General features: G+C 57.6%; 1 protein-coding gene across 2 annotated transcripts in view; it reads right to left on the reverse strand.

Moving 5' to 3' along the window:
- Nucleotides 1–3591: 3591 nt before the first annotated feature.
- Nucleotides 3592–26531, reverse strand: part of MCM5 (minichromosome maintenance complex component 5) — a 28940-nt gene continuing 6000 nt past the window's right edge. The window contains exons 6-17 of one of the 2 annotated variants that reach the window (XM_027595436.2): nucleotides 24910–25065; nucleotides 22734–22900; nucleotides 22224–22395; nucleotides 21124–21235; nucleotides 19671–19814; nucleotides 19242–19307; nucleotides 18872–19048; nucleotides 18126–18238; nucleotides 16797–16925; nucleotides 15662–15804; nucleotides 13669–13796; nucleotides 3592–3659 (exon numbers count right to left, since the gene is read on the reverse strand). In XM_027595436.2, coding sequence (XP_027451237.1) covers nucleotides 3618–3659; nucleotides 13669–13796; nucleotides 15662–15804; nucleotides 16797–16925; nucleotides 18126–18238; nucleotides 18872–19048; nucleotides 19242–19307; nucleotides 19671–19814; nucleotides 21124–21235; nucleotides 22224–22395; nucleotides 22734–22900; nucleotides 24910–25065 — 1549 coding nt within the window. In that variant the 3' untranslated portion in view covers nucleotides 3592–3617. Of the gene's footprint in view, nucleotides 3660–12322; nucleotides 12710–13668; nucleotides 13797–15661; nucleotides 15805–16796; nucleotides 16926–18125; nucleotides 18239–18871; nucleotides 19049–19241; nucleotides 19308–19670; nucleotides 19815–21123; nucleotides 21236–22223; nucleotides 22396–22733; nucleotides 22901–24909; nucleotides 25066–26531 lie in introns of those variants that run through there. The other variant, XM_027595435.2, reaches the window with a different exon arrangement.

Raw genomic sequence — 26531 nt, forward strand, 5'->3', positions numbered from 1 at the left:
GGCATCACACAGGGCAGAAGACCCATGGGAGATGGAGGAGCACCAGGAAGAGGAGCAGGAACCCAAGGCTGGAGGACCGCAGGGCCCTTTGGGAGCCGAGGCTGGTGGCGCTGGTATCAGGATTTACAAGGGCAGGGGCCGCGGTCAACATCCGGCCCACGGCCCAGGTAGGTGCTACTCTCCTTCCAATTTGCAAAGCTGAGGCCAAACACAAGCCCCTCCTCACTCTGCAGGATATAGTAGAGACAGAAATGGAACCCAGACCTCAGGCTCCAGGGGAGGGAGGCTGGCAGATGGCAGAGGGAGCAGGGAGGGCTGAGGTGGAGAGGCCCGCTCCCTCTGCCTGCCCCTTCTGGCCTGGTGCCAGGGGACAGGCTCACAGAACAGGAGGGGCTAGGGATAGAGCTCGCTGCTGCGTGGACCCAGTTTTAATCAAAGCCCAAGTCACCGGGCGTCTGTCACCAAGGCGACGGGAAAGTTGCTCAGCGGAGGCACAATCAAGCACTCCAGCCTGTCACCATCACCAGGAGGTGCCTCCTGGGACCAGGCCCAGGGGTAGGCACTTTCCCAACACGCCGTCCCACTGAGGCCCACCGCTGCCATGGGCATTCTGCTGATGAGAGGCACAACCCCGGTCTGCTGGCTCCAGGTCCCACAGTGGATGGGAATCGGGAGGCCTGGATCCGAACCCCCATCTCCTGCTGGGACGTCTCCCAGCCTGCCAGGGACCTCATCCCTTCTGAGCCTCCGTCCCTCCTCCCCACCCAAAGCACTGTCAGGGGTAGATGGGGGTAGTTCTGCATCCTCCGTGGTGGAGGGCTGGAGGACAGGCGTGATCACCCGTGAGCCAGGGCTCTGGGACTCCTGTGACAATCTCCTGCCCTCTGGGCTTAATTACCGCCCTGTCTCTTGTGGAATTTGCTAATGGTGCTTCCCTGTGTCAGGTAATGTCGGACAGACGTGGTTGCTCACACTCTCTGCACTCCAGGCCTTTTCAGCCCCTCTTCTAGAGATGGGCCCCATCCCCCGGCTGCCGTGGTAGGAAATGTCCCCGTCATTCACTCCCCATCTTTCAAGACAAGGACTGACCCAGCAGAGCCAATCGGAGCGCTCCCCGGGGGACTGATGTACGGGCACCAGGAGGATGCTGAGAGGAGACCTCCTGGGACCCCTTTGTCCCGAATGTTCTGGAGAAGGCGTATCAGTCAGGCTTCAGGGACCGACAACAGAATCTATTCTAAATCTTTTTTTTTTTTTTTCTAAAGCACACTAAACAGCGGAGCGTCCAGGAGCAACTTCCAAACTGGGACACCCAGGGGCCGCAGCTCCTGCTCCAACAGAGAGCTGGGGAATCGGGAGGTCACTGCTCAGCGGCCAGCTCCAGAGCCCCGATCCACATGGCAACATGGGCGCTCGGTGCTGTCTCTCTCCCCCATGAACCCCAGTTCCGATTTCTCACCTGCATGAGCGCTCTTCGTGGGGGACTGATGTGGCCCGCGGGTGGCCAGCTGCAGGCGAGTCCGGGGAACAGAGGGGCCAGGCTCCCCGGCTTCCACAGCACAGGAGGCGAGCTACGTGCAGGGTAGGGCCAGTGAGGGCCGAGCCACAGTCGGACCCTCACTGTCCTCACCGTCATCCCGGACGATGCTGTCACAATGTCCCACACCACCCTGCATCTGTTCCGCTATCATTCAGGGACATGGAGACCTGTCCCAAATACTTCTCTGAGCAGTTATGAAGGTCAAAGTGAGAGAATAGTAGGAAAGACCTGCGCACCTGTGGCCTTAACCAAGTGCAAAAGGAACCAAGAGAGGGTGAAATGCCTTCCCCCAGGTCAGGCCTTCAAGCAGTAAAATGTGGAAGACTAGGGCGTAAGCCTGGGACTTCCTCCGTGGGCCTCGGGGCGGGGGGGAGGGGGGCCGGTGGCTCAGTGGACCCAGGAGGGGGTGGTGGTGGGTTGTATTATCTGTGGCTGGAGAGCACATCTCCCCAAACCTTAGTGGCTTCAAACAACAGACATCCATGATCTCAGTTCTATGCATTCTCTGACTCAGGCTCTGTCGTGAGGTTGCTGGCGGGGACTCAGCCAGGGCTGTGGTCTGATGTGAAGGCTCACCTGGGGGGGTTCCCTCCCAAGCTCACTGTCATGACTGCTGGTTGGCTGCAGGTCCTGGCTGGCTGTGGGCCAGAGGCTGGCAGCCCACAACACGGCAGCTGGCTTTCGAGCAAGCAAAAAGGGGGCAGAGAAAGGGAGTCCACAGGACACAGGCCCCCAAATCCCAGAAGGGACATCCCATCACTTCGGCTGTATTCTAGTTACTAGGCTCAGGCCATGCGATCAGCCCGCACTCAAGGGGAGAGTCTCTCCCAGGAGGTGGGGCCAATCGTGCCCTCGGAGTGGCCACCCACCGCCGGCTCCCGCCCCCAGGGCTCTGAGAAGAGGGGTGGGCTGGGCCAGGAGGGGTGGCTGTCCCCCAGCTCCTTTGCACCCAATGCGCCCAGCCCTGGGTCCTGCAGATGGAGATCCTGCAGTGAAGCCGCCCTTGGCCACCGCCCCTTCCCTGGCGAGGCCAGCCCCCTGGAGGGGAGGGAGAATGGAGGAGGGCTCCACACCTCAGCAATGGCAGCGGCATGGTCCCCCCTTAGGTCAGACTTCCCCAGCCAAACAGGAGGCTCCAAAGCCCCAAAAGGCAGCATGACGTCATGCAGGAGCACCAAACTAAGAGCAAGGAGGTCTGGGTTGCGGCCCGGGGCAAGCCCCAACTGGCTGTGTGTCCGTGAGCAAGCCACAGGCCTCTCTGAGCCTGTCCTCCAGCCGTTAGCACAGGATGATGGGCTGACACTGCCAAGGTCCTCCTGGGCTCCGAAGGTCAAAGTTCTCCTCCACGCAAAGGGGACCTCGATTGGATGGAGGCAACCTAAGGGCTTGGCCGGGGCCTCTACCACCTGCCCCTGAGGCACCTGCCCCCAGCACCCCCTCCCCTCCCCTCCCCTCTCTCCCCCTGCCCAACACCTGAATCCCGGGTCTCCCTGCTGACCTGCCATCTCTGTGCTCCTGCAGCCCAGCCAGCCCCCAACCCCCAGCCCTGCCCCACACAGAGCCAAGGAGGCTGGACTGGGCTTGAGGATGAGGCTGAGCCAATGGCGAGAACCAGGGACTAGACAGTGGCCCCAAGCCGTTCACCTGTCACCAGGTGTTGGCACTGGAAGCTGGCCTCTTGTCTTCCTCCACAAAGAAAGTGAAGAAAAATGCTTCCAGACGCGGAGCAGCTGCTCTCGGTTCCCCCACCCCCCCGCACCCCAGCTCTGCTGTGGAGGAGCAGGTTCCTTGTAGGGGGCTGTGAACGAGGCTGTCAAAGCCGCGTCTGGCTCACAGGCTGGGGGCTTATGTAACTGATGGCTGGCACCCCCACCCCATCCGCTCCCCCCCAACTCCACCTCAAGGCACGAGGCCACCTGCTGCCCCCACACCAGGCCCCGTGGAGTCCCTCCTCCTGGAAGGTGTCACAGCACCAGTGTCCTCACATGAGGTCCTTCGTGCCGCCCGGACATTCTTCTCTGGGCCTTTCTGCTCCGAGGCAGGAAGAAAGCAGCTTTGTTCTCCGTATTCCTGGTGTCTAGGAAACGTAGTGGATGCCCAGGAAATGTAGTTGAATGAACTAAAAGAAAAATCACTAATAATAATAGAAACACATAGCACGTACCATGTGCCAAGGACTCGCCCAGGAACTCTGCATACACTAATGCCTTCCAACCTCATCCCAACCCTACACTGAGGTCCTATGAACATCTCCCCAACACGGGTGGCTGAGCGAATGGCACTCTTTCGGGAGAAGGCACTGACCCAGGAGAGCTGACATCATGGGGCGTGAAGCCTGAGAGGGTGTAGGGCAGCGATAACCGGTTCCCTAGCTCCTCCGTCTCTTGATCACACCTCCCCAGGGAAGTAGAAAGAGCAAAAATTCTGCCACCATCCCGGTTTCCCTGATCTGTAGCAGTCAGGTTAGGAAAGATGAGGCCGTATGACAACCTCCGATTCTCAGTGGCTTAGCGCAGCAAAGGTTTCTTTTGCACTCATGTAACACAACAATTTGGGGGGAGGGCAGGGCTCTGCTCCCCCGTGTCCCCACGGAGGAACCTGCCTGCAATTTCCCCAGCTGCTGCTGCTCAGGACGAAAGGAGTTGGAACAATCGGGCAACAGCCCCGCAAGATTCCTACTCACAACTTATCCTTCTAAGATTCTGTGATTTTCAGAGGCTGTTGGCAAAGATTCGCAGGTCAGATGTCCCCGCGTTTGGAGCCAGGCTTTCCCCATTGCTGTGTAACTTAACCCTGCAGTGCCTCAGTTTCCCACCTGTGGTCAGAGCCGATTCCTGCTTCAGGCATCCCCCAGGGTCTGGTACTCGCAAGGCCTCTAACCCAAGCGAGTGGTGAATATCCAGAGCCTACTGGGTTCTCCAGGCTGAGTCTGAGCCAAGGAGTTTCCAGATTCCCGGGGTCAGGCCGGGAGGTCCCTGGGAAGCCACCGGCCAGAGCCTGCGGTTGGTCCCTGGCCGGCCCCCGCAGGGAGGGAGGCAGCGGTCGGCCGCTGCCGTGCCTGGCGCTCTGGCGCCCCCTCGTGGGGTGGCCAGAAGAACAGGGGCTCACTTTTATTTTTATTGCTGTGCCCCCGAATGCCCTGAGTCCTGGGAAAACCAGGACAGCTGGTCACCCTAAAATAGGGGAAATACAGACCCATCTTGGGGACCTGTGGCCAGAGTTGGAGAACACATATGAAAAGCCATCAGCTTGGGACCCACCACAGGGCCCGCACTCTACAAGTGGAAGGTGCAGTTACCCTTACAGAGTGAGCCTGAGTCTGAATCCCAAGGCCCCCCTTCCTGGCTATGTGCCCCAAGATCAGTTTCTTTATATCCCTGGGTGTCTGTTTAGCCAGGTTTCAAAAGGGGTTAATAATCATGCAGACCGAGCATGGTGTGGGGAGGGCAAGGTGAAATAATGCAGGTAGAGCCCGTCATTCAGAGGGCACCGTGCCCGCTCGGCAGGTCGGCCCGTGGTTAGTAACGGGGTCACTAAGGCGAGGGGAGAGCTGCCCCACGTTTACCAGGTGCTGTACCCCACCGGGGCCCAGAGCAGTCAGTGGGTCTCTTACTTGGTCCTGAGCCTTGGTTCTTTTTTTTACCTGCCCACAACTGACCTAGGAGGTGGGGCCTGGCTGTAAGCAGCCTCCCCCTTGGTACCTTCACTCCCAACCCCCCCACCCCTCCCGCAGGAGGCATTCTCCTTGAGAGCGAGCTGAGGTTCAGGCCTTCCAGGGAGCAGCAGCTCCGGACCCCTCCAGTTTGAGGTTCTCCTGGGCCCAGGGGCCTCACACCCTGTCTATGTCCCAAACAAGGCTGAAAGCCAGGACAGTCTTCCCCAGAGCACAGGGGCCTGTTTCTGCGAACAGACCCCAGAAAACATCCCGGGTGGGGGGTGGGGGGGTCTTCAGACATTACGGAAGGTAGAAACCCGACTCTCACCCCCCTTCCAGGCTGCTCATTTGTTCCTTGTCAGAGTCCTTCCTCTGATCCCACCACTACCGTTCATTGGTGTGACCTTGGGATGATACCCAACCCCTCTGTGCTGTTTCCTCATCCCTGACATGAGGGTAATAAACCCCTAACTCAGGGTCTTATGGAAGGAGGAAATCACAAAATGTACTCGTGCCTCGCACACAGTAGTGCTCAGCAAGGGTGGCCCATTACCATCCAGCCAGCCAGCCAGCCATCTATTCAGCACTGTGCTGCGGAATCCGACTCAACCTGCCCAAGAACTGCCCAGGGGGCAGCCCAGGGCAAAGGAAAGCCCCAGAAGGCCCTGGCACCCTGCATGAAATCTGTTCCCAGCAAGCCCCTCACCCTGGTCTCTAAAGCCCTCCTCCCCGAGTCATTGTGCTGTCATAGCGACAGGGACTTGGCTCTCCCTTGAACACAATGCCACACAGCTCCCTGTCTGCAACGCCTTCCCTTCTTCCTCTATCCCTGGTGAAGGAAGGCTGGGGGACCAGCCAGGAGGCACCAGGCCGGCCCTGTCCCACCGTGGCATCCCTGAGAACACACTGCATTTTCCTCCCCAACTCACGTCCCCTTTGTGGTGAGCACAGTGGTGCCCCCCCCCAACCTGAGAATCCTGTTGGAGCCTTAACCACCAGGACCTGAGAATGTCACTAAGAGAGGATCGTGTTAAAATGAAGTTGTTGGGACAGACCCTGACCCAGTATAGTTGATGCCCTTTTAAGAACTTGAAATCGGGACTTACACAGAAGAATGAGGACGCGGAGCGAGGTCGGCCATACACAAGCCAAGGAGAGAGGCCTCAGGGGCAACCAACCCTGTCGACGCCCGGATCTGGGACCTCCAGCTTCCGGAGCCGGGAGGACATGAAGGTCTGCTGTTCAAGCCCCCCAGTCTGAAGTACTCTGTTATGGCAGCCCGTGCAGAAGGGACCCCCCCCCACCCCCTAAATCCAAAGGGCATATTACAGGCTCATCCAAACTGGCCTTTTTTGCTGAATTGTGGTAGAAGCTTACCAGTCTACTCCTCCCAGCCAATTCCAACTGCCCACTAAAACAGCTCTAATGACTCCAAAAACGGGGGGGGGGGGGGGGGGGGGGGGGGGGGGCGGGAATCATAAATCGCCTCTTGCGAAGAATTCGGTTTCCAAATACCTTCACCCACCGACACTTTGTGCCAGGGTGTTATCAATGCTCAGTCGAGTAGCTGATCCCCTGGTCCCGGGGCCCGCCACAATCCCTCCCCCCACCCCTGGCCCTGCTTCTTTGATTCATCAACAGGAACGGGCACCCAGAGTTCTGAGCCCACTTTGAAACACTGATGTTTAGGACTTCAGCATGAGCACTCACTTGGAACACTATGTACCCAGCACAGGCCTGTGTGCTTTGTAAACATTAACCCATTTCACCCTCACATCCCTCGAGGTGGGCCCTATGATCCCCATTTTCCAGGGGAGGGGATGAAGACACAGAGAGGTGGAGGGAGCGGCCCCGGGTCCTGAGCTGGAGAGTGGCCGGCTGGGGTTTGAACCGAGCCATCTGGCTCTGAGATGATGCTCTTAACCACTGTGCTTGACTGCCTCATATTTTAAGTGTGAAGTGCTTATTTTTGAACTGCACATTGCCAAAAGTTGTAGTCGAAATCACCACGAGGCACCCTTTGGCCTCACCACACTGCTGCAAAACAAACGTCTACCTCTGCTCATCTAGACTTGAAGCTTCTGTCTACATCGGTCGTTGTCAAATAAATCTACAACGTTTATATTCGTGCTCAAATATATATGAAAAATAGTTGTTACAACACCCAAAAATATGAAAGCTGCTTCTTTCATGAGCTGATATTTGGAATGCTCGTCTTGCGCATTTTTTTTAAATGCAGGGTTTTTTTGTGGTTTTGTTTCTTCCACACAAGAGAACGGGCTTTGGGCTGCTCCCCACAAGCCCTTGTCTGAAATAAACCACTTCAAGTGCGGGCCATCTTTGTTTCCAATGAATAAAAACCCAAACTGGCATCATCCTCACGACACTTCCTCATACTGGGTTTTTAAATACATCGGTTCCGTGAGACTTCTGATCTGGGGGCACAAAGGCACGGGCCTGGTGAAGGCGGCCTTCAGTTACCTCGGGTCCCCCAAGCCGGGATGCTTGGCCTCCCGTCAGAGCCCCCCACCCACTGTGGATAGAAAATCAACCACACACACCTGAGGACAATGAAAATGTGTGTAAGTGTCCAAACCAACAGGCAGAAGGGCTGAGGAGCAAGTTCATCTGGTCTCCCCTCACGGAGGTGGGGGACAGGGTAGCCCCCTTAGTGGGAAGAGGAGGTACGAGGGCCACAGAAGCCAGGGGTGGGTTAGGAGCAGGGGTACCCGGAGAGGCCCGGAGTCACCTGGGCAGGAAAGGTGAACAGTGAGCATGCAGGGGGAGACAAGCTCGGCCTTCCTAGGAGCGGCTCGGCTCTGTGCCCAGGGCTGAAGGGGCTGACCCGACATCCACCGTCTCCACTAACCCTTGAGACCTCCCGGGGGCAGCGGGGGGGGAGGGGAGGGAACTATTGGCACCCCCTTTCCACGGATGAGAAAAGGGAAGCCAAACAAAGAGACGAAGCCGCTTGCCCCACAGAGGCCCGTGTCCACAGAGCAGCGTGCAGCGGGCTGGGGGGGAGGGCCACCCCCACAGCAGCTGGGAGCTGAACCCCCGCCCGGCCTAGGAGCCTTCTCCTCAGAGCTCATGAAGACCGGCCCCGGCCCGCCCTGACTCCCAGCCTGGATGCTCCTTCCTGGGCAGCTGTGCAGCCTCCCACTGCCACAGAAAAAGCCACAGAAGAGGCCGGGCTGCCCCCCTCTTGCTCCTCGCTCGGGTCTTTGTGGAGGTTCAGGGAGCTCCCCAGAGGCCTGAGTGTTCTCGGGGCGCCAGGCCCTGCAGCTCCCTCCGTGCGCACCCGCCTGAGCACAGTGGCCACCTGGGTCACAGCCAAGCCAGCGCCCCCCCTGGTCCCTCCACACAGGGCCTGCCAACAGGGCCAGCTACCCAGGGGACGGGGACTCTGCTAGGGCGGTCTTCCCACTGGACCAGCACCTCCTCCCAGGCCAGACCTGTGTCTACACCAGCACCCCGCTCAGCCCGGGCACAGTGCCTGCCCAGTGAGGGCGTGGTGCAGGCGGCAGAGTGGCACGGGGGTTCAGAGCACAACCGGGGTTGAACCTGGCCCCTGCCCTCCACGCACTGTGACACGTGCCTGAACCTCAGTATCCCCATCTGTAAAATGGAGGTGACCACAGGACCCACATCCACGACCACTAGAGGGTTAAGTGCATCCCAGCTGACAAACGTGGGTTGACAGAGCCACCATTTTGCAGCCTCCGCAGGTGGGGCACCAACCATCTCAGGTAAGACGCCAGGTGAACACACTCCCTGGAGAAAAGATGCCTCTCCACCTCCCAGAAACACACACCCCGACTGCGGGGGTAGAGTGGACTCTCCTTCCGGCACCCCCCAAACACAGGAACGGAAAGCCAGGGTCTCCACCTGCACAAGATAAAAGGTGCACACACAATGCTCTCAGGAAGACGAGCATCCCAACAAGGCAACAAAGAGCTGTTCGAAAGTTCTCCAAATTACCAAAGAAGAAAGGCCTTTGAGCATGAGCGCATCAGAGGAAAACTGACTGAGCTCCTCTCGTGTCTGCATTTCCTGGCACCAGGGAGTCGGAAAGAGCTTGAAGCAGCTGCAAACGGCCACGCACGCACACTCCTGTGACAACAGTGACCGTACTCGGGCATCCGGGTTTCCTGCCTGCATTTGGAGGAAGATCACACAATCTCACGCCGAGGTCGTAGATGGCTTCATTTTTACATGGTGGTTATTTATAAACACTTTGCTCATAATTTATTAGAATAAAATGTTTAATACATTTGCCGGGATGCTCATGTTTTGTTTGAGGTTCTGTATTTCTAAATGCACCTTAAATACGGATTATTTTATTTCACTGACTTTCCTTTAATTTTATGAATTCTATCCTCATATTGGTATATCATATTAGGCAAAACAGGGACACCTGGGTGGCTCAGTCAGTTAAGCCTCTGCCTTTGGCTTGGGTCATGGTCCCAGGGTCCTGGGATCGAGCCCTGTGTTGTCGGGCTCCCTGCTCAGGGAGGGGCCTGCTTCTCCCTCTCCCTTTGCCCCTCCCCCCACTCGTTCTCACTTGCTCTGCTCTCTAATAAATAAAAATTAAAAATCCTTAAAAAAAAGTATTAGGCAAAACCATAACAAAAAACTAATACTATGGATTTTCTCCAATATGTTACTAGTGCTTTCTACCACTTGAACCTCGTGAGCTATGGTGCTGAATGCCACGACTTCCAGCTTACTAATGATAATAAACTCAGTAGCCCACAGATCAACGGGACAGAGCCCAGAATAAACCCATGCACATGCAATCGATTAATTTACAACCTGGGACATGAAAATATACACTGGAGACAGGACAGTCTCTCCAGTAAGTGGTGCTGAAAAGCTGGAGAGCCACATGAAGAAAAGAGAAACTGGACCACTACCTCACATCGTACACAAAAACTCAAAATGGATTAGAGATGAACGTAAGACCTGAAACCATAAAACTCCTAGAATAAAACGGGGAAAGGGAAAGTTCCTTGACATAGGTCTGGGCAATGGCTTTTTCAATCTGACACCAAAGGCAAAAAAGGAAAACAAACAAGCGAAGGGACGACCTCAAAATAAAAAGCTTCTGCACAGAGAAGGAAAGCATCAACAAGATGAAAGCCAGTCCACGGAAGGGAACAAAGTATTCGCAAAACCACATACTAACAAGGGGCTAATATCCAAAATAAATGAACTCATGTAACTGAGCCGCAAGACAACAATACAATTAAAATATGAGCAGAGGATCAGAAGAGACATTTCTCCAGAGGCCTAAAGTCAGCCGACAGACACATAAGAAGATGCTCACCACCACTCACCACCAGGGAAACGCAAATCAAAACTACCATGAGCTACCACCCATCAGAACGCCTAGTATCAAAAAGACAAGAACAGGTGTCAGTGGGGACAGGGGAAAAGGGAGCCCCATGCAGTGTTGGTGGGAGTGTAAGCTGGTGCAGCCGCTGTGGAAAACAAATGGAGGGGCCTCGCATAACTAAAAATACAACTATCATGTGATCCGGCAACCCCACTTCTAGGTATCATGGTATTTCCACACAGAAAATGAAAACACTAATTTGAAAAGAAGGCAGTAACAAATTCACTGCAACATTTGTAACAGCCAAGACATGGAATCCACCTAAGCATCCCTGACTGATAAATGGATAAAGAAACTGAGGAACACACACACACACACACACACACACACACACACACACACACACACACACACCACACACACACACACACACACACACGGAATCCACCTAAGCATCCCTGACTGATAAATGGATAAAGAAACTGAGGAACACACACACACACACACACACACACACACACACACACACACACACTCCAGTTATAGAAAAGGAAATCCCGCCATTTACAACTTGGATAAAACTGTGGAGGACACCCTGCAAACTGAAATGCGTGAGAGGACGTCAGTCGGTCAGCCAGGCCTCCGGCTCAGGTCGTGATCCCAGGGTCCTGGGGGTCCTGGGATCGAGTCCCAAGTCAGCCTCCCTGCTCAGTGGGGAGCCTGCTTCTCTCTCTTGCTGACCTTCCCCCGCTGTTTGTGCTCTTGCTCATTTTCTCAAATGAATAAAAAAATCTTTAAAAAAAAGAAATACGTCAGAGAAAGAAAAATATCGTATGATCTCACTTACATATGGAATCTTTAAAAAAAAGAGAAAGAAAAACCCCTCAACAGACACAAACAACACACGGGTGGTTGCCAGAGGTGGGGATGGGGAGTGGGCAAAATGGGTGAAGGGGGTCAAAAGGTGCACACTTGCTATAAAATACGTCAGCCGTGGGGATGAAATGCCCCACATGGTGACTTTGGTTCATAATACTGTACTGAACGTTGAAAAGTTGCTAAGAGAAATTTAAAAGTTCCCATCAAAAGAGAAAAAAAACAACTGTGGTGACCGATGTTAACTAGACCAAAAAAAAAAGGAAATGGCGAAACAAATTAAGGCATTATCCTCAGGCCCAGAGAAGTCTAGTGCCAGAGCCAAGGCCACAGAGCTGTGGGTGGCCCAACCGGAAGAAAACCGGTCCACAAAATCCCAGAACATTCACTCTTAGTGACTTCGCTCTAAGGCCTAGGGGGAATGCATGTCCCCAAATCCCAAAGGCCACCACACTGCCCCGTCACTTCCTGGGCACTTTGCTGCCACTTACCCTAAACACAACCCTGCAAAGCAGGGGTGGCATCCCTTCACGAATCAGGAAACTGAGGCACAGGAAGGTCTGGTGACTCAGCCAGTCGGAGGCAAACCCACGCCCCCCCCCCCCCCAAGGCTGCTGAGGCACAGCGGGGGGGCCGCCAACCCTCCGCACTCTCCGAGGCATTTGCACACGGGCTGGGGTCCACTGGCAATGTCGCCACTGCCAGAGGCCAGAAACTGGCTGCACCGGCCCCACGGACCAGTTCAAGAACGCGGAGCCCGGAACGTAAAGGCCTCACCCAAGAGCCCGAGTGGCAGACGCAGGTCAGAAAGCCCGTTCGGGCCGGCTGCAAGGCCGGTCCTTCGCCCACACCTGCTCTGCAGGGATGGCAAGATGGGGGCAGCCACAGGCTCCCCAGCGCAGAGCCCACAGCGTGCACACACATCACGGCTTTATTAGTTCCACAATCTTCCAAAGCACATCTCCTGGCCCTGCACCATAAGCAGATGCCCAGAGGCAGCAAGGCAGGCAGAAAGTTCCTTCCTTGGGGGCAGCTGGGGCCCCCGGCACTGGGGGGGAAGTGGGGGGAGCACAGGGAGCATTTCAAGATGCCAGTGGCGAGGCAGAGGACAGCGACGTCCCCGGGGCCGGGGGGAGGCTCCGGGGACGGGAGGGGCGACGCGCAGGAGGCCTGGGCAAGTCCATGGGGCCGCGGGGGCTCACTTGAGGCGGTAGAGGACCTTGCGCTGCATGCGATGCTGGATCTCGCCCCGTCGTAGCATGAGCTGCAAGACCTTGTGGATGGCGTGCTCCGGGTATTTCTACGGACACAAGGCCAGATGCGGGAGCGTGCCTCCCGAGGGGGCCCCAGAATACCCTGCTGGCTCACCGTCTGGGCTCTCCTATCCTCCCTGCTCCCAGAGAACATTCTATTCTGGTTTAGAAAAGGCCTTCACACCCGTCTCCGTCCCTCCTAAGAGCTCCCACATCCTTAGCACCTTCAACATGCCAGGCACTCTTCTGTACATCAACTCACTCCCTCCCTGTGCAGCTAGTCCAGTGGTTACTCCGGTGTTACAGGGGAGGAGCTGAGGCCCAGAGAGGCGAAGTCACTTGCTCAAAGTCACACAGCAATTAAGTGGCAGAGCTGGGACTTCAACGGAGTCCACCTGACTCCAGAACCCAAGCTGCTGACACCCTAAACTTCTCTAAGCCTCAGTCCGCTCGCCCACAGAATGGGCGTGGTCCCACCTACTGCCCGAAAGTGCTCTTAAGATTGAGGCAAGATGACGTACATGAAGAAGAGCTGAAACCAGAAACTGGTGGACTGTTCCTGTGGTTTTAAAGACCACAAGTTCTCCACAGCATCTAGAAAGCCCCACTCCTCTCTCTCTGGGGTCAAGAGCATTGTCCTCCATGAGCTGGACGGCTCACCCTCCTGGCTCTGCCCCTGCCCCCAGCCCCATAAAAGCCAGGCAGTGGGGGAAGGGATCGATGGGAAGGGCTGGGGGAGCCTGTCTGTGGTTCTACCAGAACGCCAGCCCCCTGTCCTCTCCCCTAATGGGACAGATAACTGCCCCCTCCCCAGATTGAAGCAGTCCCTAGGGCATGAATGACAGGAACAGGTCCAGAACAAGAAACAGCTGCCCTGTCCCCATCCCAGGCTTGTCTGTTGAGCCACAGGACACGGCTGCTGGGTAGGTGGGAAACAGGCTACGGGAGTGAGCAGGAGACCCCCCCCCTGCCCCGGCCCCGCTTCCAGGCCCCAGGGAAGGCCTACCTGCTTGGTGAAGTCCTGGATGATGCTGTGCTCGGACACCTGGGAGCCGATGGCAAAGCGGCGCTTAAGCTGCTTCTCGATGCGGCTCAGCAGCTCCTGGTCCTCCTGGCTGGTAAAGCCCTCCACCCCTGTGGGCAGAGAGAGACAGCTGGGTGGGAACGGGGTGCCACGGATCTCAGTCTGCCTGTGGTGGGGCAGAGACCTGGAGAGACAAGGCCCCTGAGCCAAGAAAGAGGACTCAGAAGAAAAACTTGAAAAAAAAAAGGGGGAACAACATGTGGGGGACAGCGCAGGCCTGAGCACATGGCTCAGCAGAGCCCTGAAGCCAGGGGATGAGGCACACCTGTGCGGAAGGACGCTCTAGGCAGAAGGAATGGCGCGTGTGGGGAGGGAGAAACCTGACTTCGTTAAAAACCCAGTCCAGGGGATGGGGACGTGGCCAGACCAAGGGTCAGGTCCTGGGGACCCCTAGGCCATGGCACGGGTTTTGCTTTGATTCTGGGGGAGCAGCCAGTAGAGGGCTCTGAGGAGGGACAGGAGCTGACTTGTGGGAACACTGGTAACATAGGTCTCCGGCCGGTCAGGCAGCAGGGACAAAGTTCCAGGAGAAACAGATCTCAGACAACTGAAGCCCCCCGTGACACACGAGGGAGGCAAGGCACCCCAGGGAGCCCGGGCCAGCAGGAGGCTCCTGACTCCCAACTACTGATGCAGGGTGAGTCTCTGCTGCTGACCAAGGCCTACAGACAGATGCCTTGGGGTTTCAGCTAAGGAGAGCGTGGGGCATAGTCAGCGAAGCCACTGGGATGGACTTCAAGGCTCCAGGTTGAAAGGGGTCTGCAAGGCAACCTCCTACACAGCCTACAAGGCCCAACTCAAATTCCACTGTCCCAAATCACACCTGACCTCCATGCATCAGCATCCCAGAGAGCTCTCCGTTAGCAAATGTCTCAAAGGACAGAAATCTCCTCCTGGGCAGAAACAGTCTTCGCCAAGGGGAGGGTGGGAGTGATCCCTCTCACCACCCAAGGTACCAGCCACACCGGCCCTTGAACCTGCCAAGACTGCCCCCTCCTTGGAGGCATGGCACTGAGCCTTCCCTCTACTTAGAGGGTTCTCTACATCCCCCCCGGAACACACACACACACAGAGCCTTACGTCCTCATTTCACACCACTGCCTCTATGTCCCCTCCACAGTGAGGCCGTCCTGACCAACCCCCTGATGGGGAGGCATCCAATCCTCCTCCAACACACCTGGCCTACCAGAATCCCTCCCCCCCGGACTTTTGACTGCCTGAACCTGATCAATCTGCCTTTGCTCTCTCTCCCCCCACCTTAGAATGAGAGACCCACAAGGCAGGGACTTGGAGATCTATTCCCTCTTAAACCCCAACACCTGGAACGGCATCTGGCAAATACCACACCCCACTGGGTGAAGGAATGGATCTATCTCAGGAGAGCCTGGCACACAGTCAGTGCTCCAGAAAAATCTGTTGGAAGGCTGAGCCTGAAGCAGGCAGTGGGACTGACAGCAGTTTGACCGACACCGGCCTACGGGTTGAGAGATCTGCATTCTAGCTAAGCAAACGGCCATCCTGGCACCACGAGAAGGCCTCTGAGTGTCTGTCTTATTTCTAAGTGTCCAGCTGGCTTCTGGAAGGCAGCTGGAAGTCGAATGAGGGAAAGAGCTTTGGAAGCGCTCAAAATCGTTATGAGCTCACAAGCAGAGTGCTAGCGTTCTCAGACAATGACAAAATTACAATCCTTAACGATTAACAGGGTCCAGACGGTTGCGTTCAAGGGTCTGGAAGAGAAGCTGCTGCTTCTCATCTGGCAGGAAAATGGCTGGGGGCAGAACGGGGAAGGGCGGCTGACCACCAAGAGGAAGCTCAGAGACAGTGGGCAACCACACAGGATCAACCAACGCTCCAGGCCTCCAGGATGGCGCCCGGCCCCCCGGGACCCTCGGCCCCTGCCCCCGCGTGTGCTCACCTGACAGAGTGCCGGACAAGGCAGCGTCCAGCGTAGACACCTGGAAGAGCCGCAGAGCCTCCTCCACGTCGGCCTCCGTGGCGAAGGGCTGCAGCTTCATCTTGCTGAGGGCCTCGGCGATGCGCACGATGGCCTCCAGCTGCCTGCACGGGAGTGACGGGGTGGCCTCAGCTCACTCCCCGCCCCCGACCCACGAAACTGTCAGGGAGGTGCCTGCCCAACATAGGAAGGCCATGGGGAGACTGCCTGCGGTCCCCATGACCCGTCTCCCTTTCCTCCTCAGTAATGGAACCGATTTTGACTCCAACACGTGGCACCCAGCTAAACACATTTCCCGGCCTCTCCTACATCTAGCTGCGTCCATGTGACTAAGGTGTGACCGAGAAGTTCTAAGTTCAAACGTTTTGTGGGGATTTCAGGAAATGTCCTGAAAAGATAGGCCCTCCTTCTCCTTCCTCTCCTGTCACCTGGACTACAGAGGAGAAGGCTGACGTCCCAGCAGCCATCTTGGACTATGAGGACGAGCCCGAGTTGCCAATGACTCTGAGGAGCCATCACACCAGTCCTGGACCACCCACCCTCAAACATTTTTACATGAGAAAGAAATGAACTTCCAATTTGCTTACTCTACTTTATTTGGGTTTTCCATTACATGCAGCCAAATTCACTTCTAACTCATCAGTGCTGGCAGCAGGATGCAGCCCAGATAGGTCCAAGCTCCTAATCACTATACTCTACTGTATAAACGCACAAGAAGAGAAATTAAGAACTATGAAGACAGGTCCAGAGAAGGAAAGCAACTTTCCTACAGTCACACAATACGCCAGAGTCTAGGAGCCAGGTCTCGTAACTCCCATGAGCTACCCTCAGGCTTCCCTGCAATGAGGGAAGCCAGACAACAAAAGTCACAAAACAGGGTTCCAGGTTTTCTCAACCTTAAAACAAGCCAAAAAGTACGTATAATCAGAGAGACCACTGTCTATACTCCCAAAAACCGCCCTGACCAACAGCCCATACTACGGGCCTAGACTGTGGTCAGCAAGGGACCCTGGCCCAGGGCTTGCTAGGCACACCCTGCTTTGTAAACCGAGGCCCATCCAGCCCGCCTGGGTCTGGCCCTCCCGCGCCTGCTCACCGCACGGTGATGGGGATGTTGGACCGGCGGTCGATGTCCCGCTCATGCTGACGGGCTCCGCTCCGCATGATGATATACCGGTTCTTCAGTTTCTCTGCGGCCTCTGCCGACAGCCGGGGGCCACACTTCCTGCAGGACGGTGGGGGGCAGCTGTCATACGAGGCCAGGAAGGAATCTGGGGGCACCCACCGTGTCCCCCAGCCAAGTGACAGTCACTCATTCAGGGGAATGCCGAGATCACCTAATCCCACCCTCATTCTGAGGATGAGAAGACAGAGGCCAGAAGGAGGGAGTCAACTCCCCAACGCCGCCCAGGACGTGGCATCAAGGTGGGGCGAGACAGCTGGGGCCAAGCCCCTGAAGACGGGGCCCTAAGGATTCAGAACCGGGACAAGGACCCAGGACTGCTGGGCAGTGCAGTGCTCGGGACCCCAGAGGAGGGAGTGAGTTCAGGACCCACCTGAATACAGCGCCTCACTTCCCACTGGAGGGGTCCCCAAAGATTCCCTGCCCTCAGTTTCTACCTCCAAGAGATAGCTGAGGGCGCGTGCAGGCTCTCGGCGCGGGGGCAACAGCGTGGCCTCTGGGGCCGGGTCCCTGGGTTCAAATCCTGGCTCTGCTCCCTCCCGCTTAGGACCTTGGACGAGTCACTTAACCTTTCTTTCCCTCCACTTCTCTGCCTCAGCCCCAACTGTAGAATGGCTCACTACAGCACCCTCAAAGGCTTTGGGACAGGGCGAAAGCTCAGTTACACGTGAAACACTCAAGAGGAATGCCTGGCACGGAATGGTGACTATACGCATGGTTACCGTTACTGGCAATCTGCGAGCGAAATAAGACTAGAAGTCATACACACACACACACACACACACACACACACACACACAGACTAGAAGTCGCAGCTGTCATTTCCTGAATGTTTCCTCGGTGCAGGGCTCTGCCAAGCTCTCAATCATCTGTGCAGTACTCGGGAAGACCCCAGGCCACACCAGAGGCTCAGAGGTCACCCAACTTGCCCCAGGTCACACGGTGGGGGCGGACGTTACCCAGAGCCCACAGTCACACTGTCCACACTGCAGTGCCTCCCTGCACGGGAGAGTCCCGGGGGTCCGTAAGACCGTCTATTGCCAACACCCTTGTTTTAGCAATGGGGAAACAGTCCAAGAGCCACAGAGCAACCTATGCGAGGTCAGAAAGGAGCAGAGCCAAAACCGTAAGAAGGGCCCCATCTCAAGCACCCTGTGTGAGAGGCAGGCCCAGGCTTCAGGGTTCTCTCCCCCAGGAGAGCTGGGCCACCCCACTCCCGCAGGGCCCGTGTCCAGGACTCACGCACGGCAGTAGGCAATGAACTTCTTCAGCTTGGCCAGGTCAACCTCACCCTCCACGGCCTGGGTCTGGGTCAGTGCACTCACGTGCAGAGTGATGACGTGTTTGGCCAGCATCTGGGGGGGCAGAGGAGACACTGGGTCAGCCCGCAGGCCCTCCTGAGCATAGGTCCCAACGCAGAAGTTGTGCAGACAGGGAGGGAAGCTGAGAACTCATGGAAAGGAGGACGCCCCTCTTTCCTTGTGAGCTCTGAGCTGATTAGACAAAATCCCACCGCTGCCAGGGCCTTATCTGCCGCCCTAAGGAGAGCAGCTGCCTGCGAACAGGTCTCCAGCAAGGGAGGCAGAGCAGAGGGGCAGAAACAGAGAGCTCTGGGCACATCGAGCCCTGGATCCAGGTGGGCCTCACACCTCTAGGCTTGCCCATCACATAAGCCATTCTGTTCCTTCAGGGACGTTCTGACCGGAGCTGGGGTTCTATCACTTGCAAAGGTCAACTCCCTTGTTTCGTATACAAGGCGCTGAGCCCCAGGGAGAGAATGATTTACCCAACGGCGCAGCACAGCCCCGGCAGGAGGCAGGACTCTGGACCCCTAGTCCAGCGTTCCCTGCAGGCCGCAGCCCTGCCCCGCCCCGGGCTGCCTGCTTACAGGCAAGTCTGATGGGCAGGACTTTGCGCCAAGCCCCTTGTTTACCCTCCCCCAGAACTGTGGGCCTGGCTCCCGCGGCCCCAGCCAGCGCCAGACGCACCACATCCCTCTCCTCATTGTGCTCGTCCTTGACGATGAAGATCATGTCAAAGCGGGACAAGATGGTGGGCATAAAGTCGATGTTGTCCTCCCCCTTCGTCTCATCCCAGCGACCGAACACCGAGTTGGCGGCAGCCAGGACGGAGCAGCGGGAGTTGAGAGTGGTGGTGATCCCAGCCTGAGAGGAGAGAGAGCGGAGCAAACAAGAGAGATGAGAACCCAGGCATGCGTGTCTCCCGTGCATACACGAGTCCCTCCCATGCATACACTCGCACGGGCCGGCTGCTGCAGCCAGCAGAGACCGGGCCCGATCGCGGCCCCGGGCCAGCACCCTCCACGTGGCCGGGCCAGGCCAGACGGCAGCCGCGCACCTTGGCTATAGAGATGGTCTGCTGCTCCATGGCCTCATGGATCGCCACTCGGTCGTCTTCCCGCATCTGTGTGGGGCAGAAACATCTGTGAGGCCCGGGCGAGGGGGTGGGAGAGCGGGGCAGCCAAAGAACTACAGCAGCGACCAGTCCCAAGTCCCAACTCTATGCCTGGCCCACGGCAGGAATCAGGTGGCCTCTTGCCCTGGTGATAACGAGCCAGGTGGGCTTGGCTCTCCTCTCCCCTCTCTCCAGATAGGGAAACTGAGGCTCAGAGAGGTTCAACTACTTCAGTCTAATGACAGGCCCAGGACCAAACACCAGTCTCCAAGTCAGAGGCAGTTTCTGCTGTCCCAGCCCAGGAGGCTACACCTCCGGCCCCATGACAAGGTGCCACCCACCTTTCGGCCACCACCTCACCGTCACACCCACCTTGTCAAACTCGTCAATACAGACGACCCCCCCATCGGCCAGGACCATGGCTCCGCCTTCCATGATGAAGTTCCGGGACGAAGGGTCCCTCATCACTGAGGCTGTCAGGCCGGCCGCACTGCTGCCTTTCCCAGAGGTGTACACCTGGGGGACGGGGCGGGGGGGAGAGGGCATCAGGACATCATCCAGCTCCAGTGAGTCAAGGGCCCAGACTGATGTGGCTTGCCCAAGGTCACGCATCAAAGCTGGCTGCCGAGCCCAGAATAGAACCTGTGCTCCTCCCTGCGGGTGGGAAGGCCTCCCTAGGCACCAGTCTGGCCTGGTTCTGCCCCAGGGGGGCGTCCACGTGCACGGTCAGCGGAGCCCCACCACAGCCCTATGAAGCAGCGCTCAGGGGCCCACTCTCAGATGAGCAAACTGCGGCCCAGAGAAGAGGAATGCCACACTTCCAGGAGGCCTGAGGGCCGGGATGGGGACTCCTGACTCCTAAGAAGCGTCCCCCTCCCCAGCCCCTTGTCGTCTCTGTACAGACGCGCGTGCCACAAGCTGGCACCCTGGCAAGTCCAGTGTGAGGTGGGCTTAGAGTGTAAAATACACACGCTTTCAACAGTGCTTAAAGAAAGAGAATGTAAAGCGTGCCGTGGTGTTTATATCAACCTAGAGGCTAAAACAGTACACTCTAGATAAAATATTAAAATTAGTTTCATCTGCTTTTAGTTTTTTTAACCAGGGCTGCCAGAAAACTGGACACCACCCCCATGGCCCATACAGTAGCACCTGCGGGTCTCTATCACGCGGCTATGGCATGAACGCCTGGCACTTCTGATCGCCCAGACCACACCTCCCCCCACACAGCCCTGTCCTGCTGGGTCATCTTCGCCCCACTCTGAGCCCCCAGGCCCACTGATCACTGCACAGAGAACCCTACCTACCACACACTCGGGGTCAAATCCCTGTGCTTGCACTTACTCGCTATGGGACCTTGGGCAAGAGTGAGCTATTCTGTACCCCAGTTTCCTCCTTTATTTAAAGGGATCACAGCACCCACCGCACAGTGAGTGGAACGTTAGGCCAGCAAATCTACGCAATGCGCTGCAGGCAGTGCCTGGCCCTTGATCTTCGGGTGCTGACCAACGTCATGATTTAGCAGGTGGATAAACGGAAGTCTCAGAGAGATAAGGCAACCTGCTCAAGGCCGGCAGCCAGCTAGCTACTGGCCAGGCAGAGACCCAAAGCCCATGCTGCCTCTCAGGCCACGCACCGCCCCAAACCACCCCACACCTGCTGGTCCCCTTCCTCCTCTCTGTGCCATCCTGACCCGCAGCCAAGAGGAACGAGGGAGAGACTCTGGTGAGCCGGCCCACCACGGAAAGCCCAGGGACCAGGTGGCCTGGGCTGCAGCCTGCCCTCCTGAGGGGGCAGCTGAGCGGAGTGGCATGTCCCAGGCACTCACCCCTATGGGAGAGCACTTCTCCACAAACTTCAGCAGCTGGGACTTGGCCGTGCCTGGGTCCCCCAGCATCAGCAGGTTGATGTCTCCTCGGCGGGTGAGTCCGTCGGGGAGCCTGGAGGACAGGCAAGTGGGCCAGGCTGGGACTCGGGCTGGTCACGGGGAGGGCTGGCAATGGGCCCCACAACCCGCACCACGAGCCTCGGTGCAGCAGGCAGGCGAGGGCTCCGGGCTTGGGACCCTCGTTCACAGCTGTGCCCGGAGCCGCACCCATGGTAACGATGGAGGAGAGAACTTGCCTCCAGGTCAGGGACGGCCAAGGACATGGCGCTCAGGGCCAGGTCACACACGTTAAAGGTCTGATCAGATAGCCCTAGTGGCTGAAAAGGAAAGGGGGGCCCCCAGCGGCCCGTGCACAGCACAGTGTGACCAGCACCAGATGGACAGGATCCTGGCCCCACTGATGTGCCTCTCAGCAAGTCCCTTTCACTCTCCATGCCCCAACTTCCTCACCCCCAAAGTGGGCTTGGTCAGAGCTTCCTCTGACAGTGACTGTGAGGGCTGGCTAGGTGTCAGACACACGAAAGCGCTTGCAAGAAGGCCGGGTGCACAGTGAGGCCCAGTATGTGGTAGCTACTGGTAACGTTATCTTCCTAGCTCTACTACTTTCTAGTTTCCAAGACGACATGGGCTGTCCTGCGAGAGCTAGGTTCTCACCTGCCCTGTTCCCATGGAAACCTGGGTCCAGAGAAGTGGTGTCTCTTGCCCAAGGTCACACAGGAAAAAGCGGCAGAGATTTCATCTTTGGTCTCCAGTCTCCAAGCCCAGAGCTCTGCCCACTGCAGCTGCTGGCCCCCCTCCTCCAGTCCACCCCTAGTTCAGGTGAGGGGATCCCTCCGGGTAGGAGAGCATGGATTAGCCACCAGCCGGCTGACAGCAAGCCTCGGAGTAGGGGAAAGGGCCTGGAAGGAGCAGGCAAGGCTGAGGGTCCCGGGAAAATGAGAAGAACATTCAAGTCCTGACCACTGGCAGCCATCCTCCTATGGGCCAAGTCACCCCCCCCCACCCCCAGATCCCCAGATCCGGTGGGACTGGACCCCCACCTCTTTCGGGAACCCCCAAACAGCAGGCAGGCGATGGCCTTCTTCATGTCTGTGCCCCCGAAGATGGATGGAGCGATGCTTTTGGAGATGACCTCGTAGACATTGGGGAGGGCGGCCAGGCGCCGGAACTCCTCCTCTTCCTGAGGGGTCACGGCCCCGGCAAAGCTGCGGCCTGGGCGGGCCAGGGAGGGAGGGCGCGTGAGTGCTGTGTGAGGCAGACCCTGGCCAGCCGGGTCAGGGCTCCCTGCAAGGCGGGGCCTCAGAGCCCAGCCGGCACAAGCCTGGGGAGACAGAGCCCAGCCCTCCCCGGCAGGAGTGGGCCTGTGCTTGCCATCCAGGGCGTGAGGGGAAAGGGGGTGGGAGGAGCTGGAGGGCCAGATCGTCGAGGCCCTTGGGAACCACCGGGAAGGGTGGGGACAGGGAGGCCAGGGGGCCTGACCATAATCCCGGAGAGAGACAGCAAGGGCTCGGCCCAGGGTATAGCACAGCTGGACCCCAAAGCCAACTCACCAGAGCCATCTGTGTCCACCTGGATGCCCAGGACACGGATGTAGGAGCTCCGGATGCCCACACCCACCCTATCACGGCCCCTGCTGGAAGTCAGGCCAAACTTCTTGATGGAGTAGATGCCCATGACGGTGACCCTGTTCCCAGGGACAACCCTGTCACACAGATACCTGAGGAGACAGGGAGGAGGGAGAAACAACGTGAGAGCCTGGGGGGGGACAGCGAATCCCTGACCCTCTCACCCACGCTGTCACACTCACAGTCCACCTTAGCATTTGGTACTCCAGATCTCTCCATCCCTCAGGGCCCCCCTCCCAGCATGCGTGGCTCAGCTGCCTACGGGATGGTGCTCAGCACCCTTGCTCATGGTGGTGGCCTGACCGTTCCCTGCCCTCAAGAGCTCTTTTGTTTTGCCGGTTGGGGCCCCAGGCCCCCCTCTCGGCTTGGTGCTAGCCCACCCCAGCCTTCAGAAGCCCCATCCCCATCGTATCTGCTGCCAGACTCGCCACGGGGCTCCCCTTGGCCAACTCGGGGGAAGCCTTCCTCCTCAGGCCCCCTGGCCTCTCTGCAAGGGCCCCCCCCCCCCCACCACCACCACCACTTCTGCCTCTTCGGGGCTCCACGAGCTCAGGTACATCCTGCCTCTGGACGTCCATGTCCTCTTTTCAAAACTAAGACACTGCAACAAGGAGTCTCCAAGTCGCTCCAGTGAGAACCAGAGTGGCGCGGAGGGCACACTGGGGCACGCATCTGCACTCTGCCATTTAGAAGCTGCGTGACCTCAAAGAAGTCACCGCACCGGGGCACCTGGGTGGCTCAGTCGTTAAGCGTCTGCCTTCAGCTCGGGTCGTGGTCCCAGGGTCCTGGGATCGAGCCCCGCCTTGGGGGCTCCCTGCTCCGCGGGAGAGCCTGCTTCTCCCTCTCCCACTCCCCCTGCTTGTGTTCCCTCTCTCACTGTGTCTCTCTCTGTCAAATAAATAAAATCTTTAAAAAATAAAAAAAATAAAAAAGATGCAAACCATGTTTAAAAAAAAAAAAAGTCGTCACCGCACCTCTCTGAGCTTGAGGGAAGGGGAGGGGGGCAGCGATAGTGTGACCGGACCTGCTCATACTGTGGGATCAAGTAAGGAAACAGACCCAAACGTGCTTTACATGCCAGAGTCACATCCCACAAAAGAGCGTCACTGTCACGGTTTCAGCCCTGAGAGGATCCTAGGGCGCCCCTTCCCATGCACCACTTTGTTTTTCTTCTTTATTTTGGAGACGGGAAGAGAGTATCTTCAGCAGGCTCCATGCCTGGTGCGGAGCCCGACACAGGGCTCGATCTCACGACCCTGAGATCATGACCTGAGCCGAAATCAGGAGTCAGGCAGTTAAATGACTGAGCCTCCTCCCAGGAGCCCCTTCCCATACACCACCTCTTACGTCTGGATTAGACTGCATAGAGAACAACCTAACAAACACCAAGTACTTAATTTGTATTAAGGACCGGTACGAGACAGGTGCATTTTCCAATTAACATCTCCCGGCAGCCTAACTAGAGATTAAGGACAGTCATCACGTCCGTTTTACTGCTGAGGAAACTTGAGCCTTCGCCAGCTCACTTAACTCGCTACCGTCGGGCTCCTCCACACTTCCACCGTTACTGACAAAGCTAACAAGAGCTCTGGACCCACTCCTCAGGAAAACACGCAGCACGGAACACCTGCAAGCACATCCAGCTGCGGCACCCCGGTCACATCTCCAAGCCTTCCTCCCAGGTGGCCACGGGAGGACCAGACCCCAGCCGAGCACCTCTCCTCCTTCCCAACCGTTCAGCAAAATCCAAGGAACGACGTTATCAGAAAGCCCCGCGCATGGGCAGGGCAGGGCATCAGGCAAGCAGAAGCTCTCCAAGCTGCAGCTGCAGGAACTCTCACGACAGGGCCCGGGCTCCAAGCTCACGAAGCCATCAGCCTCTCAGAGTTCCGGGGGGCTCTGGAACTGCCGAGCGGGGGCTAAGTGCCTTGCCAATTTCGGGAAGAAGAGCGAGCGGAAACGTATGGGAAGCACCGGCGTTCCAGTGAACAAGTGCTCCCGACCGAGCCATCCTCTGCTCCCACCGTGCTCACCGGGCCTCGGCCAGCGCCACCCGCCCCCGCGGACGCCCACCCCCAGCCCCAGCCCTTGCCCGCTTCACCTGTCACAATAGAGCTGCATGTGTCTGGGCATCTCGCCATGAGGCACTGCGTCAGGCAGCTCCTGAAGCTTGAGGGTCTGGAAGTCCACACACTTGCACTTGTCAGGCATGATAAAATATGGGTCCAGTGGGCACTTGGGGCGCCCGGCTTGGTCCCTGTACGGGGGTGGGGAGGAGGAAGGGTCACCAGAGCTCCCCTGAGAACCCGAAGCCCAGGGAGCCCATCCGAGGAGTCGGCACCAAGACCCGGCCAGCAGCAAGTCGAGGGTCTCTGGGATAAGCCTGACAAGACCCTTAAGAAGAGGGCAGCTCTGCGGGGGACCACGAACCAGACCAGGAGTGCGAAGGTCTGCTGCAGGCCTGGCTCCTCCATTAATTTATGGGACACAGACAAGTCACGCTCTCAAACCCCATGAGGGTCTCAGTAGCCCCACAGGGAGAGGGGCCAACTCACCAATGACCTCACGAAACCCCCACTCAAATCCCAGGGTCTCGTGGTGAGGGTCTGGGCACCTACAGACCATTCTCAGGGTCTAGGCCTCTCTTTACCTCCAAGCAATGGAGTCACGGTTCAACTACCGTAACGGTGTTATTGCAAAGCACTCAGTCCGTGCCAGACCTTGTTCTACAGGCCAGGGACCCAGCAGGAACAGAAGTCCCTGCTCTTACGGGGCCCACGTTCTCGTCAGGGGCCGGGGAGACTGAAAAAAGCCAGCCGACAAATGGCCGAGTGACAGAACGACAGCAGTGCCCCATGCTGTCGGGTGGGTGGGGAAGAGTGACCGGGTATGCGTGCACCGAGTCTAAGATGGAGGAACCTCTGGGAGATGACGTTAGAGAAAGCTGACTGAAGGGAGACCAAGGACTGCGGAGGGCAGAGGGCAGAGGAAATAGCACGTTCAAAGGCCCTGTGCCAGAAGTGTGCTCAGTGATCCCAGGAACAGGAGCGAGGCAGCGAGGCTGGGCCCAGAGAGCGCGAGGAGGACCACGGAGGGCCGTGCCTGCCAGGACAGCGCCTGGCTTTGGATAACATGGAAACGACTGGGTCACCTGCAGGACAAAGAGTCCTCTCCACCAGCTGCGGGGTGGAGACGAGACTGAGGACGACCACTCCAAGCGAGGGAGCACAGCAGCATGGAGCAAGGCAGACGTGCCCAGGTGGTGAGAAAGAGCCTGATTCTCTACGTGCGATCTTAGGAGCAGAGCCAAAGGACTTCTCAGTTGTCTGGATCCAAGTAGGAAGAAACACTCTGAGACCGAGGATTTGGGCCTGAGCACCTGAAAAGATGGTGCCTCCAACTGGGGTGCAGGGGAGGTTCTGTGGAAGGGGAGATCTGGGGGTGGGATGGAGGTCAGGTCTGTGTGGGGTGGGTTCAAATCTGCAACGTCCACTGGACACCTACATGGGGACATCCGGCTGCCGGCCGGCAGCTGGATCCAACCCTGGAGTTCAGGGGAGACACATGTGTGAGTGTCCTCTGCACGTGGACCATCTTTAAAGCCCGAGATCACCCAGGGAGCGAGTGCAGAAAGAAAGCAGCGTAGCTAAGCCCCAGAGCACTGCAACATTTAGGTCAGGAAGCTGAGGGGGACCAGCAGAGGCCAAGGAGCAATGTGAGAGA

Source organism: Zalophus californianus, chromosome 9, assembly GCF_009762305.2.
Source record: "Zalophus californianus isolate mZalCal1 chromosome 9, mZalCal1.pri.v2, whole genome shotgun sequence".
Lineage (NCBI taxonomy): Eukaryota > Metazoa > Chordata > Mammalia > Carnivora > Otariidae > Zalophus > Zalophus californianus.